General features: G+C 39.8%; 2 protein-coding genes and 1 pseudogene across 2 annotated transcripts; 2 read left to right on the top strand and 1 right to left on the bottom strand.

The window, feature by feature from the left end:
- LOC119899837 overlaps positions 1-6,121 on the top strand; it is a 7,611-nt pseudogene extending 1,490 nt beyond the window's left edge.
- A 4,438-nt stretch (positions 6,122-10,559) lies between these two features.
- On the top strand, positions 10,560-13,406 carry cunh19orf53 (chromosome unknown C19orf53 homolog). The gene is made up of 3 exons (XM_038714114.1): positions 10,560-10,715; positions 12,415-12,470; positions 12,614-13,406. Exons 1-3 carry the CDS (start codon positions 10,625-10,627, stop codon positions 12,758-12,760), a joined length of 294 nt encoding a protein of 97 aa, XP_038570042.1. The 5' UTR covers positions 10,560-10,624; the 3' UTR covers positions 12,761-13,406.
- A 626-nt stretch (positions 13,407-14,032) lies between these two features.
- si:ch211-196h16.12 (regulator of G-protein signaling 5) lies at positions 14,033-18,353 on the bottom strand. Its single transcript, XM_038714112.1, has 6 exons — positions 18,255-18,353; positions 16,675-16,903; positions 16,507-16,563; positions 16,359-16,411; positions 14,654-14,808; positions 14,033-14,467 (listed from the first exon to the last, which is right to left on the bottom strand). The coding sequence occupies exons 2-6, from the start codon at positions 16,716-16,718 to the stop codon at positions 14,300-14,302; spliced, it is 477 nt and encodes a 158-aa protein (XP_038570040.1). The 5' UTR covers positions 16,719-16,903; positions 18,255-18,353; the 3' UTR covers positions 14,033-14,299.
- Between the last annotated feature and the right edge of the window lie 70 nt (positions 18,354-18,423).

The following is an 18,423-nucleotide window of genomic DNA, read 5'->3' as shown; positions in this document are numbered from 1 at the left end:
ACGGAGCCTCTTCTCAATTCCCACCTCTTGTCCCCACCCACCCCACAGTGTAATTGCTTGGATTGAAGATATGCTGGAGCGTGACGTCAATGACAACAAGAAGCGTAACTATGGCCCAGCACATCCTGTCTGGCGTCCAAGGGACTCTGTCACCATCCTCACACTGCAACACGCTCGCTGGCCACAGCTGGATACGGGACTGCGCTCGGTAAGACTGGAGCCGTGATGTGAATGAGGAAGAGTGTGATTGTTAAAATATTTATGGCACTGTAACTGTAATTATGACTCGTGTTTGTGTGTAGGTGTGGTGCGAAGCCTCCACACGCTGGGCAGGCTGAAGCGTATCTGCACAGAGACGAGGCCGTACAACAGGGATCCAGACTGACGGCGTACGAGGCGGTAGCAGAGGGAATCCTGCTACACTTATTACCGACAGCATGGCAGCCCTCACAATAGAAAATGCCATCACAGGTGTTGGTGTTGTGACTCTTTTCTTTTTTTTTTTTTTTTCTTCTTTCCCCCTGCTGTTCAAACGTTACTCTCTTTACTCTACGCTCATTTTCTTTACTTCTCCATCTCAGCTGTGTGGTGGGCGCAGACCGGGTGGTTGCCAACGGTGACACAGCCAACAAGGTGGGAACGTACCAGCTGGCCATTGCCGCAAAGCACCATGGGATTCCCTTCTATGTGGCTGCGCCCAGCACGTCGTGCGACTTGAGCCTGGAGAGCGGCAGGGACATCATCGAAGTGCGCCCCCCTGAGGAACTCACCAGTATAAACGGAGTCCCCATTGCCGCTCCGGGTAAGCAGTGTGGTATGTTTTTGTACGAGGGGAAAAGTCACAAATGTTGGTCTGAAAGTATAAAATGACAAGAAACTCTTAAAAACAAAAGTTTAGTAGAGCACTGAGAGCGTCAGGAAAACGTCAGGCTTGTAGAGATGGATGAGGTGGCCCAGTTCCCTGCGCCTAAACCCTTAGCACTGAACCTTCACAGACTTTAATTGAGGTCACATGTAGTGCACGTGCCAAAGTAAAAAAAGGTGCAAGGGCTCCAAATGCTGTATAAAGAATGGAACAGCACTTTGTGAAATCACATTACCTGTGCAGAGGCATCATTGTGTGGCCAGTAAAGCGTGAGGCTCCGCTACCTCAAAGTGCTTGCTGCTGTCTGCTTGTGAACCTCACGAGAGGTCTTTCAATGTTTTTTCCACTTTCCCCTGCCATCATTTGCCTTTTGTTGTTTTTATGCCTTAATTAGACGGTCATCCAAGCTAGAGGTGTTGCAGTTTGTGGTCAGCACCTTAAACCAATAGGCCATCAGGGTGTCTCCTGTGATTATTTTTACCACTGGAATGCTATGAATTGTGGGCAAGTCTTCCTTGGGGGACAACGGGACAGTCCTGAGCAGACATATGGGTCAAGTTTGAGTATGTAAGAGCGGACATTGGAAGTGTGTTTTAGGGTGAGTTTGTTTGAGAAGAATTGAGTCATTTGAACTCTTAATTATTAATTACGTTGCCAGAGCAGAGAGGTGCTCAGTGACATCACAGTAATTAAAGCACACTCATTTAATGAGCTCACTGGCCCCTGGAGAGGACGATGTGTGCCTTGTACATTATGTTACTCTCTCCATTTAACTTTCCGCTCACACTCTGGTCCTTCCTGTAAACAGCCACAATTAAAAGTGCAATTAGAAGGCTGCCATTATTTTACATTTTTCTTCTAGTCAACAAATTCCATTAAAAGATCAAAACCAGCAATGAATGGATTTTACTAACACGTATTACCTGGTTTTCCTCTGTGCCTTAGCTTCACTGTTGTCTAAAAACTATTAGAATCACATCAACGTGACACACGGTTGCACTGGGAGACAGGTTCCTTCATTACAAAGAACAAAAGCATTGCAGTTTTTTGGTCACTTGATATAAACTAACATTGTTAGAGATCTGAATGGGTTATCTTCATAGTTCAAGAACGCAGGGAGATGGATGTTTCAAATGCAGTTTAAATGGTAACTGTATCTGTTCAGCCATCTGAAGTCAAGGAAACTGTCTTGCCTGTAAATTCAAGGGCATAGGTTTCAAGGAGTAAAACATTAGAAGACGTAGGGTGATTTCAACATATTGAACATTTGACCTTGAGAAAAAATATTGACAACATTAAAAACCTTCAAAAGGTCTCCTTAATGTGTCATGTTAAGAGGATACTGAGCTGAAGGATGTAGTAGTGGATAAACAGTTTAAACTGTTATAGGGTAGATAGGGTTAACCTCCTTTGTGTTGCTGTGCAACACAATGAATTGCGCACCAATTCATTAGGTGGCGCTGTTGCAAAGAACAAGGGTATTAGAAATGCGGTCCCAGGACTGCAGGTCCTGAAAATGCTGCCTCCTTTACTGCAGCTATATAGTATGGGGCTGAATTAGCTAAAACATAATGGATAAATTAAACAAACAGAATCAACAGTCAGCTAAAAATAATAATAATAATAAAAATAATGGTGGTGTTGATGATGATCGGACATAGCTGTGAGGGTACAACTGATTTTAAAAAAAAAAAGAAGAAGAAGAAGGTTTGGAAACACTGATGTAGTTTATTGCCCACCTTATTTTTTAACTGTCACTCATTCCTAACTTTTCACGGCAGGTATTGAGGTGTGGAACCCAGCGTTTGACGTTACCCCTCACCAGCTCATCACAGGAGGCATCATCACAGAGCTGGGGGTCTTCCTCCCCTCCGAGCTCCAGGCGGCACTTACCGGCCGCCTCACTGCCCTCTAGAGCCCCTCAGCCTCTCCTGCTGGTCCGTGTGTGCCACTGCACATTAACGTCACACACTCAAAGACACTCATTTCATTACAGGACACACACAATCATAGTTGTGGTTTAATTTAGTTTTGGTCAATGCACAGTCACTGTTAAATGTCAGCGGTGCACACAGAAGAAAAAAAAACGTTCTTCAATCTTTACTCACCCACACAAAGTCACTGCAGGGAGTCAAGCAGACACATGTGCAGTCTCCCCTTTTCTTTTATGTCCTTCATCATTTCCTGTGGTCTCACCTTTTTTTCCATTCTGTCTTTCATTCTCTCTTTCCGCCTCTTTCTAAATGGCTTCTGCGACAAGGAATAGCGCTCAGCTGGACTCAATCCCAAAAATTCTGTTTGGCAAAAAAAAAATTCTGAGTCGTCAATGAGGTAATTTTTCAGGGTTTCTTCAGCTGCAAACAAAAAAACGTCCAAATAGTCTTAAGTGGCAATTCTTTTTATTTCAAAGTAGTGTTTTTTGTTTGTTTGTTTTTTCAGCCATGGTTTCTAAATGCTGCTACGCACTTGTAAATATAAAATATCCTTGCTGGTAGTGTGTACATATGTAGAAAAGTAACCCTCTGCTAATAAAAGGTACTACTAACCAAATATGTGGTTGTTTAAAAAGATGACATCAAAATGTTATATTAACATTTAATTTCTTTCGTTCTGTGTAGAAAGCTTTTTTAGAGGAATAATCCAGTAACTTTTCACAACCAGAAATCTTTAGTGATTTGAAAAATCACTCACTTTTTACCCAGTGCGCCGAAATTTTGAACAAGAACAAATTTCTTGATCGGTCCTTGTTAGTCAGCTGAAGCCTACAATACATAGCTGTATTTATATCTCACTCCTTGTTTGCACCTTGTTATTCCCAGTTGTACTGTATCATATCACACTTCTAATCTAATAATGTAGTGTGTATGTATGTATGTATATATATATATATATATATATATATATATATTATATATATAAAATGTGTGTAACCATACTTACTTCAGCACCACACACATTCACTGTACTGCACAGGCCACTCTCTGTAAGAATGAAAAGGAAATTGTGTCATTCTTGCCATAACAGCTTTTGCTGTTGTATTTCTGTAATACAGGCATCATGATTAAAGGAATAGTTCATCCCAAAATGTAGGTTTGGTCATCTGCTCACTTGCAAGACTTTACTAATGTTTGTGCAACCACAAAATACCTACGTAGCTTCTTCATGTTGTTGCTATGAGTCAGGCTTGTCCCAAATTATTTTAAAAAACACATCAATGCTTTACAGCCAAGACACATTTAAAAAAAAAAAAATACTTGAATAACTTTATATCTCTGTTTCCTTAAGTACTCTGCATGCCACTGAAGGGTGTGTTCAACTAGATCAGCATCAGAACAAAACAAAATAATCTACATATCGGGCATTAAAGCTGTATAAATCAATATTTTTATATCAACAATGGAAAACTAATGGGAACTATATTTATGTGAAAGGTGTCGCTCGGGGACGGATCAACAGAGAATTATCACTCAACTCTTCAGTTCCCGTCCTCTTGATGGAGTGTTGGAGCTTATTTCAGCTCAGCGTTTAGGTTTTATAGCCCACAGCTTTACTGTTCACTCACTGCTCTTATCACACATAGGTGTTTTCAGTGTTTTTTAACATAAGTGACTTGCTGGTGAACATGGAGCATTTAGCATCTTAAGAGCCAGATGAGTTAGAGGAGACCAAACACAGAGCTGAGAGTTGAGATTTGTTAGTTGGACTCAAACATCACTCTAAATGATTATGTTGCTCTGTATCCACACTCTGTGTAAAGTAAGCAACAGTTTGCTAGCATGTCCGTCTTAACAACTCTACAAGGCGGTAATATTACTCATGTAGGTGAGGGAATGTATGTGAGAAGCCAACTAGTTTGGCCATATGCACTTCAGAGTTAATCAAAAACCTGATGTGGGAGTGAGCGGTAGATGATTTCACGTCTTCATTTTGTGGTGAACTACTCCTTTAAGATTTTGGGGCACTCATCCACTCTGTAGTATCTGTCTACAGAAAGCTCACATAACATGATACCACCAACAATCCGAATGTAATATTCATCTCAGATGAACTTCCTGTTGTTAGAGGCTGTGATCAGGACAGACTTCAGACACTCAGTTACTTCTTGCCTTTGCTTTAGTGTGTTTTGACTAATTGGATTCATCCTTCCTTATAACCGAGATGCTGTTTTACTCCAGACTGACTTCCAGCCAGTCAGTCAGACTACTCCATGAGATCAGGGCCATGGCGGTTGAAGACAGGTTAAGGACTACACGAGGGGTTTTCTTCGTGATAAAATAAAATAGAAAAATAATAGGTAACTATTTTGATAATACATTAATCGATGAAGTTACTACTTAAGCAAAATTGACCCCTAAAAAATGTCTTCTCTCGCAAATGTTTTGGACTGTTGGTAGGACTAAACAAGCTTATTTGGGAAATTGTGAACTTTCTTCAAAATGTTTTGATCAAAAACAAATAGACAGATTAATCGATAATAAGAATTTGCAGCCCTACCACATCACACGCCCTTATTGACTCTCTAGTTGAAAGTATTTACCCATAACCAGTAGACTGTTATCGATTGTTAAAACTCAAGTTGAACCCATGTCATTCCCAGGTTTTGTGTGTGGAAGTTAACTGCAACTGAGTTCCTGCAGTTTTGTCACCTGGCCAGTGATCCTACAATGTGTTTGTTGTTCTAGGAGGCTCCATAGAAAAGACCCAGACATCTTGATCTGTATGGGACACAGCTACTCGCTGTACTGAATGTCACAGGGCCAGACTCGGGGCCCACACTTCTCACTGCCTTACAGAGTTGCAGCACTGATATAGCTCACTGATGTGAGCTGGCATCATAAGTGGACAGACAGCAGCCCCTCAGTCCTTCCTTCACCCTGGTTCATATAACGCAGCCAGTCTGCCGTCTTGTCAAGCTCACAGATATGTTGAGAAAATCTCATCGAAAAACCTACGATAATAAGACTCCTGAGGCAGCCATTTAATTCACTGCGAGTCTGAAAATTTACCTAAGAATCGGACACTGTGCTGCTACACACCATGTCTCCACCCTCTTATAAATGAGTGGATTTGCTTTAGTATTGTGGTTGGGTTGTGCCTCTATCCTAGTTTTTAGAAACCTGAATATGGTAGCTAGAGTATCCCAATAAAAAAAACAGGATCATAAGACATGTAAAAACACCTGATCCCGGTTTATGAGCATTCTCTGTAATGTGTGCAAGTGCGTCGTCTGCTGAAGTTACGTGGTAGATAGTCAGTCAGTCAGTAAAACAAGAAATACAATGTTATTGATCTTGTTATCCATTACTGGCGATAAGATTGACACGTTAAATCCAGAGCACACATGTTGAGGAATCATGCAGATGATCAGAAACCTGGATACTGTTATGATCATGTACACAGGGATATGAATGACCAGGTTTCTCATATTCCATGTATACATCTGTTTGGAAAAGGTTCAAAACCAAGGTGAGAGAACTGCAAAACTAATGTGCATGTAAACATACTTGGTGACTTTTGCTTGTATATCTCTGTGAGCTTGAGGAGACAGAGGTCAGAGGTCTGGCCTCATAATATGCTAGTCTACCGTCTTATCACCCCATCTGACCTCACACACTGCCCTTGTGGACTTTATCATTCACTTCATTCATTTAAACAGGTGACAAATGCACATTACCTATTCTACAGGACCACTGAGAGGTCCAGAAAAAACACCCTAAAAAAAACATGATGATGATGATAATAATTGAAGTATCCCTTGTGTACTTGTCTATATTGTGCTGTAATATAAGCTAATTTCTTCCTTCACTTTCATCTTCTTCCTCCCGTTTGTCCTGTCTACCCATCAAACCTTGACTCACAAAGATGCTGTTAGGTCACACGAGTGTAAAAGACACTTGTGTGTTTGGATTTTCTTTCTTTGGTTTTATACAGTTTGAGACATGACATGTTTGGGGGCAAATTTACACAATGTTCCAGACATATGTAGCAACTTTGTGGCTGTCTGACCCGCCACTATTATTTCTTTTTAAATCTTTTAAGAGGTATGAGATTTGTTTGTCTGTACGTCATGACGATAACTGTTTGGCTGTGGTTTGTTGTTTTATTTCATTGCATTGTGATTCCTAGTGACTAGGCCATTAGTACACCACACTGGGGAGGCCTCCTCAACCATACACACTACCTCTCCGTCTGCCTACACGGACTCAAACACGGAAATGCATGAACACAAGCACTGGCTGTGGCAGAGCAGATGGATGGACTGCAGAGAAAAAAATCTGGACAAAAATTCTCTACATCTCACTAATGTTTATATCTTAAACTTAAAAGAGACAGAATAATTTGTGGCTGTGCTTTTAGTTTTAGAAGTTTCCTATAGATAGTGTGTTATGTTGGGTTGCAGCTTAATTGTTTCTGCATTACACCATGTTTTATTACACCATGCTTTTGAAGCAGCAGCAATATAGTATTGTTCCATTAACCTACCCTTGAGACACTCAGCACATGCCTAATAATCAGGTGCCAAAATTCTGCGCTGCTTGCCACCTATTTTCTGCATTTGACTGCTCAAAGCAGGTGCTTGTGTAGTATTCTCAATGATTAGTATGGCCACAATTGCCATTGGAAGGAGTGTTGTTCAGATGGCCTCTTTTAAGTGAAAGTATGTTATTGTTGTTATATTGATAATCACTTGACCTGGATTTATTTTGTAACATGTGGAAATGGTTCAAAACTGGATTTTTTTATATATATACGTATACGAATATAATGCTGTAAAGTGCAGTCATGAGTTAAGAGATTTCTCTTCCACATCAATTCAGTAAAAAAAAAAAAAGAATAAAACCACAGTGAAATGAGTTGTCTGTCTCAAGTAGCCTGTCACTAAAAGTTCTGTAGGTGAAAAAAGATGGGGGGGACAGGAGGGAATGGGGTTACCCAGTTCTGGTTGAGGGTAATGAGACAGCAGTAACAAATAGGGAGAAGGCAGAGCTAATGGCAAAAACCTTTGTTACGGTACATATCTCAAATAATATGCAGGAAGAAGGTAGAAGAGGTAGAGAGAAAACAAAATCTGAAAATCCTTTAGGCTAAGGCTTTAGGTAGGAAAAGTAGTGTGGGGGATGGACTGAATGTCCCCTTTACAATAGGAGCGTTAAAAAGGGCACTAGACAAAGCGGGCAAAGTATGTTATTGTATGATAAAGCATCTAAGTGAAGAAAATCTGGAAAAATTATTGATGTTGTATCACAGAGTGTGGGTAGATGGAATAATATCAGGGAGTTGGAAGGAGGCTATAATAATTCCAAGAAGGAAACCTGGAAAAGATGCCAGCAGACCTGGAAGCTATAGACCAATTGCCTTGACGTCTCATATCTGTAAGTTAATGGAACGTATGGTGAATGAGAGGTTAACATACTTCTTGGAGGAAAGAGAAATGGTGGCATCATACCATAGCGGTTTCAGGAAGGGAAGGAGTACCATAGATCCAGTGCTGGGACTAGAAGATGAAATAAGGAAAGCCCAAGTAAATAAAGAGACAATGGTTGCAGTATTTTTCGACGTGGAAAAAGCATATGATATGTTATGGAAGGAAGGATTGCTAATTAAACTAAACCTAATGGGTGTTGGAGGGAGAATGTTCAATTGGATTATGGACTTTTTAAATGAAAGAACTATTCAGGTGAAGATAGGAGCAGAACTATCTAGCCAATATATAGTAGAAAACGGGACACCTCAGGGGAGTGTAATAAGTCCAACTTTATTATGATAAATTATGTATTTGTAAACATTCCAACTGATATGGGGAGATCATTGTTTGCAGATGATGGAGCATTGTGGAAAAGAGGGAGAAATGTGGAATATGTAGCTAAGAAAATGCAAGATGGAATTAATCAAGTCGAAAAGTGGGGAACAAAATGGGGATTTAAGTTTTCAGTGGAAAAAACAAAAGTTATGTTCTTCACAAGAAAGAAAGTCAGGGAATGGTATTTGAAATTATATGGAAATAATTTAGAGAGAGTCGAAAGTTTTCGTTTTTTGGGGGAGTATATTTTGATGTGAGATTAACATGGAGGGAGCATATTACATATGTAGTTGAAAAGTGTAAAAAAAAGTTATAAATGTCACGAGGTGTCTTGCAGGATTGGGGTGGGGAGCGGATGTAGCATCGCTGAAATACATATATATAGCCTTAATAAGATCAAGGTTAGACTATGGAAGTATTGTATATGGTTCGGCAGCGAAATCTGTGTTAGCAGACCTGGATGTTATACAAGCTCAGGCTTTAAGAGTGTGCGTAGGAGCGGTTAGAACCTCCCCAATATGTGCTCTCCAAGTAGAAGCAGGTGAAATGCCATTGTGGTTGAGGAGGAAGCAGCTGGGGGCTAATTATTGGGTCAATTTAAGAGGGCATGGAGATGGCCATCCAGCAAAAAGGGTGCTGCAGACGTGCTGGGAGAAGCAGACAACACAAAAAACAAGTTTTGGGTGGACAGGAGAGCAAATGGCAAGGGATACAGGGGTATATGATAAAGAGTTTGACGCAAATGTGGTGTGGCCTATCAGACCTGTCTGGGAATTAGAAGTACCATGTGTAGATTTGGAACTACTTGACATTAAACGCAATAATAAGAATGCCGATTTAACTAGTGTATATTATAGCTATAGGGAATGTAAGTACAAAGAAAGTATTCAAATTTTCACAGATGGGTCAAAGGACATGCAAACAGATACAACAGGGTCTGCAGTTGTTGTTCCTAAGTATCAGTTAGAACTTAGCAAAAGAACATCTGATTGTCTGAGTGTGTTTGCAGTTGAACTGTTTGCCATATTGATGGCGTTAGAATGGACAGAACAAATTAGTGATAAGGAAATATTAATATGTAGTGACTCTGTGTCAGCTCTTATAAGCATGAAGACATGCACAACTAGAAGTCACCTGGACTTGCTTTATGAAGTCTTATTTATGAATTCAAGAATAGCTAGGCAGGGGAAAAATATTTCTGTGGGTCCCTGCACACTCAGGAATTCAGGGAAATGAGAAAGCAGATAAGGTGGCAAAAGAAGCAGTTAAAAAAGGAGATGTTGAAGTCAACATTAAATTATCAAAATCAGAGGGGAAAGGCATAGTGTGGAGAAGTGTAAATCAACAATGGCAACAGAGCTGGGATAATGCAATAAAAGTGAGACATTTACACGGAATCCAAAGCAAAGTAGGTATATCAAGAAGCAGGGGAGCAAAGAGGAAAGAGCAGGTGATAATAAGTAGGCTGAGAATTGGGTATAGCAATCTTAACAGCACACTTTTAATTAAAGGAAAACATCCTACAGGAATGTGTGAACAATGTCAGGAGGCTGAAACAGCAGAACATATTCTTATAACATGCAGGAAATTTACTCAGGAAAGACAAGAAATGATAACACAGTTAAAAAAAAAAATAGGACGGATAGATAATACAGTAAAAAGTTTATTGGAGTATGGAGAAAGTGTGGAGGGTAGGAAATGGATATTTGGTTTTCTGAGGGCGACTGGATTAGATAGGCGGATTTAGTATTAATGGAAGCAAAGGGTAAATAAAAACTGAAGGTGGCAGTAATGCAACTCAATGGATGCCAGCTGCCGTAAAAACCCGAAGAAGAAGAAGAAGAAGAAGAAGAAGAAGTTCTGTAGGTGGCGGTAATGCAACAACGCGGGGGTGAAAGAAACACCGTTTGAACCAAAGAAGAAGAGGACTGTGCGTTGTGTATTTCCGGTGAGCGAAAATGGCTCAAGGTTCGCAGAAGTTTAAAGCTCAGCGGCCAGGAGCCTCCAAGAAACACCAAACAAACAAACAGAAAGGACCGAAGAAAGGAGGTATGAACTAAACATCTTACCTTTTATCCAATGAGTAGGTAGAAACGGTGTGGAAGATGTACTTAGTGAAACAGCATCAACCTGCACGGAGACAGCTGAACACGTTGTTAGCTGATTTACGTTCAGCAGAAATTAGGACGTGGCTTCATAACATAACATTGCAACGTTATTTAGTATTAATCTCCAGCAACATAGCTATTAAAGTTTCTGAGGAAACTACTGAACATATGTTTCGTACCTGTGTTGCAGTGTCTCCTTTTAGTGTGTATCACTTAATGGCGTTTTTAATGACAAAGGAAACTTTAATATTAATGACTCACTGTAAGTTGACGAAGAGAAAATGAAACATCATTTTTGTATCACACAGTATTCAGTATATCAGGTTAGCGTTACACACAAAGTCTACAGTCCTGCGATAAATCCTACTTTCATGAAGGTTATGGTGTTAGTATTATAATATTGTGTTATACTGAGAAGCGTTTCTATTATTCTGTCCACTGTGTTTGTTTCAGTGAAGGTAGACTAAATATTACACACCCCTCAGCATAACGCCATACAATTAAACAACATTACACCCTTCAAAATGACCTCAAATGATTTATGGCAGGGCAGTTTAGACTGAAATACTTTTAGATATACCCAGTGAACTGACCCCAGGAGGTATTTTGTATGTGATCAAATATTGACCTTATTTGTTAAACAATCAGCGGGTTGGTTGGTTTGCATTGTCCACCCGTAGACTTAATAATTGGCACATTCTTGTTTACAAGGCTATTCTTGGTCTGCTTCCCCCATACCTACAAACCTACATCAAAAAGTAAGCCACAGGAAGATATTTTCTTCGTTCTGAGGGCTTATTTCTATTATCTGTCCCTCAAGTCAGGACTGAATTGGGAAAAGGGGGGTTTAAGTATGCGGCTCCCTGCGCTTGGAATCAGCTCCAAAATGTCCTGAATCTTCAGGAGCCGGTTTCACTGGTTGCTTTTAAAGTACTTTTAAATGACATGGAGGCTGTACACACTGGCTGTAGATGTTATGAATGATTACTCAGACGATCCTTGTAGTTTATCACTTGTGGTAAATGTATATGTATATTTTGATATTTTATGACCTTGTAACTCACTAATTATTCCCATCATAAATTGTTATGTTTTACGTTTATGTTTTAATGTCTGCAACCTTGTTAATTGTGCTGCTGCCTGTCTTGGCCAGGATGCTCTTGGAAAAGAGATTTTCCATCTCCATGAGTTTTCTTTCTGGTTAAATAAAGGTAAAATAAATAATAAAACACAGTTTTGTATTATCAACATAGTTGGCGACTAGCCAGGGGAATATGTAACAAATGTTACAGGACTTCCTTACTTCAAATTTATCTCAACAGCAATGACACTATTAATGGCAAGCACAATTTACTGAGTAAGAAATCTACTATTCTACTCTGATGTAGACAGCAAGGCCTTAGAGCTGTTGATGTGAGACAGTACCGAGTAGGGACGGTTTTCTGCAGGCAGTTTACTATTCATTGTATTCTTGTACAGTTTTACAAATGACATTTCAGGCCTATCTGATTTAAGCCAGACAGACTGTGTGTATGTAATTTAATTATGTTAAACAATTCATCTGCTAAACTGTTAATTATAGCATTTGGTAATTTGACATTAATATTATCCCCCCCCCACCCCACCCCGCTTTTGTAAAGGGAGGACCATTGCGCCTAAGAAGGCTCAAGTGGTTGAGCAGCAGAAGCTGAAGAAGGTGAGGACCCGTTTAACAGAAAGCGTCAGTTTGTCTCAGCCCCAGTCTCTCAATTTGATAGAAGAATCTGCCAGCAAATACATCAATGAGCTTGTATGATTACTTACATTTAACATGAGCTCCTCCTCTGCTGTTCCCCGAAGGGTCTAGAGGTTGCGATCAGGAACAAGATTGAGCAGGAGGTGACCCAGAAGTTGAGCTTATCCCTCCACAAACCACTGAGTGTGGTTAAAGGGGCTGAACGTAAAGGCAACCCAGGAGCAGCCCGTCCAGAAACCAGCTCCAAATAGGACCTGATACACAGCTGCACACCTACAGAGCTGAGGCTGAATGTGCTAAACCTAAGGACCCACTTTGACCTGATATGACCCAGATTTAAGATGCACGCCAGCTCTCCTATTATTTTTAATTCCTGAATGTCTCAGTTGCCTTCAGGTATACGGAAATCGTCAGTCATTCTTGTACAGATGTCAATTAATAATTTTTCAGTTTACAAAAAATGATATAAAATAAGAGAACAGTCACTCTGGATATGATTTGCGCCCCTGGCTGCTTGCCATCGTGTTTGATGTGGTATTTGATTAAATACAGGGGCCTTACATGGTGAACACGTACTGGGTGTCTTTGTGTTCCTTGCTTAAGAAAACTGACTGCAAACGGATTGCAATCCTGGCTAATGAAGGTGTAAATGGTATCAGTTAACTGCATCACTTCCAATTCAGCATTGAGTATGCTGACATGTAAGGAGCATTGTCCATAATGATCATTGATCACTGGAAATTTGGCCATAAAAAAAGTCCAATGGAAAGCATTCAACTTAAATATAATTCTTCTGCCTGTCACTGCCAAAATTCCTTTCAGATATAAACTTTGTGGGTATAAATTCCAGCGATCACTGATCATTTAATCCACACGTTCTTCTTCCTTGTCGAGATATATATATATATATATATATATATATATATATATATATATATATATATATATATAATTGACCTGCAATGCACAGTTTGGTCAGAGATTTGGCTTTTTTATGCTAGTAGAGGCTAATGTAGAGCAGAGATGAGGAGCAAAGTCTGGTGAGCTCACTGCTTTGTAACGCCACACTCCCAGATTTCTTTTTTGTAGTACTTGTAGTGTTCAGCCCAAGCTAACTCAAGTGACTCATCAGCTCTCTCATGTATGTGTTAGAATTCAAATACCTGAACATAACCAGAGCATTGTGACTAGGCAGGTCTAATGTATGTTACCATGGGGATGCACCATTGCACCCCATTTTAAAGTAAGCCTCTACTAAGTGGAGCCGTTTAGCTGAGACATGCCACGGGTTGTTTGTCTTTAATAAACACCATCAGCTAAGGAAGTGGGTCTGAATTTTCTCTAGTCCAATTTAGCAACAGACCAGCAATGTGACAGCAGATATGAGGCTGAACACTGTATGAGCTGTTTTAATGTCAACATGCGCTCTGAAGCAGCCTGTCGGAACAAACTTCTATATGTTTATATACATATTGTGTGCATGTATAAAATACTGATGTCATTAAATACCACATACTGAGATCTCTGTTATGAGGTATTTATTTAAATCCTTTGTGGATGTAACACAGTTCAGAGGTAATACTAGTTACATCTACATTTCTAAAACTGTGTCAAACAAAAAAAACATGCATTACGCTTACAGTGCACAAGGACAGCACTACCAAATGGAAAACAATCACAAATCTAGCTAGTTGTTAAAATAACTAGTGAAATACAATCAACATGTCAAGCAATGCGGATTCATCAGCACTTATTTCTAAAGCAGGTCTTTGGTAGTAAACTGTGTGTGTTCAGAAAGCCTTAATGGCCTCCATGCAGTGAGCGGAGCGCAGGAACCTGGGGAAGGAGTCTTTGGCCATCAAACTGTAGATCCTCTGCTGTGCCATGGTGAATGTGTCGGCACACAGAGAGTCCATCACGCTCAACAGAGCCTCCCGGGTTTCAGCATCCAGGTTTACCTGAAGGGAAAACGGGTTATAAAAAGAAGCGCTTTCATTTAATTGTACTCGTTGCACGCAGAAATACAGGGGGGAAACTTTCGTACTTTTCACCAAATGCCATTCATCATTTTTGTTAACTGTTGACACACTCCCTTCAGTGTTCCCCTGTGTTCATCTTATATCACACTCTCCTCTCTAACCAACCTCCTGCGGGGCGTCAGGGTTGATAAACTGACTGTAGATGATGCCGGCCTTGGTCTTGGAGGGAGAAACCCTGTAGTCCTCACAGGCCAGCCAGAACCCGAGGTTCTCCTCACTGAACTCTGAATGCAGGAACCTGCGAAACGCCTGCAGACCACCTGAGACATGAACAAAAGAGAAAGAGAAGAACAAGCCAGGAGGAGGGAAACAAGGAAAAGCAAGTTACAAGCAACTCAGGCCACATCTCATGCTTACTCTGTGATACAGCTCTAATGGGCCATTAACTATTCAAAAGCTCAAACCTGAAAGCACTTTTTCCATGTGGCTTTGTCACGGAAAATTTCTGTAAAATGTACTGTAGGAAAATGAATTGAAAATGTCATCTGAAATATTGAAATGCACATTTTCAAACTACAATGACCACTTGCTTAAAGCGAAACTCCAGTGATTTACTCTTCAATTTCCTTTAAGCTGCGGGACTCACAAGAGACGCATTAGAAAAAGGTGAATATCAAAGCAGCAGAGGCAAAGATATCCTGACTTTTACAAGCTCCGATAATGCTGGATATACATTTACCTGCTAAATACCTATGTCTTTCAAAACTCCCCAGTGAGCAATGCATGCTGTCCTTTATAGATGTGTGGTCTCCTAGCACAAGCTAACCCTAATGATATCTTCAGGGTTATTTTCCACAGAAGAACCAATACAACTTTGAACATGACGAGTAGTACTTGGGGGTAGGTACTAAGGGGAATATTGTCAAGGCACTGGCAAACTAAGGATAGAATTTGTCCACATGAGTATCAATACACTGGTCATGGATTTATTTTTTAAATGTGGCTGTTTAACGTTTGAGCAACATTGTGCACACAATGACATTTAATGATAATAATGGTAAATATTAAAATGTTGTGTAACAGTAACAGGAGTAGAGAAGAGTTATCAAATCCGAGGACTGACTAAGCGTCAGTCATAGAGCAGTATCTAATGATACTTTGCTAACATTGGCTACGAAACCGACTGGTCATTCTAGACCAAATAAGACAGATTGTATTAAATTGATCAAGTATGTGTTTTATTGCATATTAAATTCAGTTTTTATTTGTAAGAAGAAGAATGCATTTCTTCTTTTTAAAGTCACATAGTGTCACTTCAATATTTGCTATAACATTTATTTTCCATAGTGAATCGTGGTTATTTTTATGACGTGTATTGAAATGCTAACCACAGTAATTTTCAGTCACTGTTATTGCCTTTAATCATTTCTCCTTGTAGAAGGTGACATTGCATTCCTGAGGATAAGTGTTGAACAGAGACATGTACAGACACATACAGCAAGACTAAAACTACCTGCTGTGCAAGATTAACACAGCATTTAATGTATTCTTTTTTTTTTACTATGCATGGAAGACATTTAGAAAAATGTGCCTGCAGTCATTTTGACTTGGAGCACAGGTGTTACTAAAAATAGCATTGACCGTGGCTCTGTCCCAGTAAGTCAGTGAGTCATCATGCACGTTACCACCACCCTGAAACTGAAGCTGCTAAATTCGTTAAATTCAGACATCATTAATTTTTTTGTTTACACTGTGTTTTTTCTACTGTGACATATCAAAATGTAAAAATACTTGATGCCTGTGTTGTTGAAACAAAGAGCTGACTTTGGAAGTGTTATAAAAAGAAATAAAGGGGAAAAAGCTTTCATACTTTTGTTGTTTAGAAGAGTTTCCAGGTCGTGAAGAGCTTTTCCATCCGAGAACCTGAGAAGAGAGACAGAAACAGCCAAAGTTCAGCTTCACTGTGATAACCGCACTATGAATAGATTTATTTGAAACATGGGTTTCAGTGGGTTTACTTGTGCTTGTGGTGCGTCTCAGCCAGATGGCCTAACTTCACCCGCATCTCCTTTGCCCTGACACACACATGCACAAGAAATCAAACACGTATACTTCCTAATACAAACTCTGCAATCAGGGAATCACTTATTCACATAGAAAACAAGAGAACCCAGTTGCATACTCACTTTTCCAGGCATGAGGAGGGCAGGGAGGAGAGGCCCTTACACATTGAGGTATGTCGTTTGAGGAAACCGGCAAAGGGAAAATTAACACTCTTTGACACAGTCAACAATTTTTTCTGAGTCTTCCAGACAGCCTCCCAAACTACAGTGTGCTGTTCTTATATAGTCTACCTGTTTGCTCTCTGATCTGTCAATCTACTCCCCTCGGGCCAGCAGGTGTAGAGACGGGTAGCTGAAAAGAGATGAAAACAGCTGAATGAGAGAGGTGGTGTACGTGCTCACAGGCCATATAGGCTTGTCAACATGAAATACAAAGCTCGTCAGCACATATGATAGGAAAATTAAGACAAGGGGACATCCAGTGTGTGTGTGTGTGTGTTTGGTCAGGGATCAGTAATTGTCTTAAAAGTCACTCATAAACAGAACCTAGTTAGCCTTAGGGTGTTTATCACAGGAGAATAACGTGATGAGGGAGGAGCAGGTGGGCTGGCAACATCACTCATCTCCGGAGAGCCAGAGTACAGCAGGATGGAGAAGTGAGTGTTAGATGTTGATTGACAAGGCTTTGGACAAAATAAGACATAACACCTGACAAGATCATTAACTGCAGTACCTCTGCAGTAACAATCACTATATTTTCTACTTCTCCTTTCCCTCTGCTTTTTTCCCTGTATTGTTCTGAATAGTTAGTTTTCTTAATCGGTTTAGTAATTATCTCATGTTGCCCTCTGCAGTCAGTTTTTATCTATATGCACTGAAAATTATGTTGTATCATATAAAACGGGCATGTTTTATGTGTTGTATGTAATGTTTAACTGAAAACTATATTTATATTTTACTCATAGATTCTGGATTTTTTTGGAGTAAAGAAGTAGATGTGCTTGAAAGAACTTTTTTTTGTTAAAAAAAACAGACTTATTTAAAGATGGGTATTTTTATATGTCTTTAATCATGTCTAGAGAGGATCATCATTTCGCAGTGAAAAGACTCTCAAGAAAAGGTGCTGCCTTCAACATGCAAAGTTTTAATCAGCAGAATATATATACATTTCTACTAATAATATTTAGTCTATCTTTACTGATGCATTTATACACAAGCAGCTTTTTAATCTCACAGCTGATGAGGTGGAACTCATTTTCACTACTTTGTATGCTTTTGACATTTTCTAATGCATCTTATGCGGGCTGGTGATGGTGCAGTGGATAATGGCTATTGGCAACCATAGACCTTTAGTTAAAAAGAACATTGACACACAACTCTACCCCTGAAGAAACAAAATATTTTGTGCTTGGTGGGCAAAACGGAAAAAAAGAAAAACTATGATGCATGTTGAATTGAAGTAACCAAGCTTGAGTTTGTACAGCAAGCTTTTAGTAGAAACAAACTCAAGGGAATACAGTAAAATATATATAAAAAAATGCTATGGCTGTTAAATTATTGTATCTATGTGAATCTTTTAATATAGATTGTTAGTTTGTGTCTGTAATGTTCTTTTGCTTTTCTTGTTTGTTTCTCCTTTTCTGATTGTATGTTCTGAAAAAAATAAAATAAACCCATAGACCCCAAACCATAGTCCTTCATACCCATAGACTGCGTTCATAGCGTGTCCCAGCATGCATGCAGCAGCAGTCCGTCCTCCACACTGAGGATCTGACTGAGTTTCTCTGTGGCTTCCTGCTTCCTCAACCAGAGTGGCAGTTAATCTTCGAGCAGCAGCTGAGCGACCAGTAGTGGGGGACACGCAGGGGCTGC

Source organism: Micropterus salmoides, unplaced genomic scaffold (assembly GCF_014851395.1).
Source record: "Micropterus salmoides isolate LMB-PRFRI ecotype aquatic unplaced genomic scaffold, ASM1485139v1 Ms_hic_scaffold_12, whole genome shotgun sequence".
NCBI classification, from domain to species: domain Eukaryota; kingdom Metazoa; phylum Chordata; class Actinopteri; order Centrarchiformes; family Centrarchidae; genus Micropterus; species Micropterus salmoides.
Note: the sequence above shows the minus strand (reverse complement) of the source record. Positions and strands in the feature narration are given on the sequence as shown.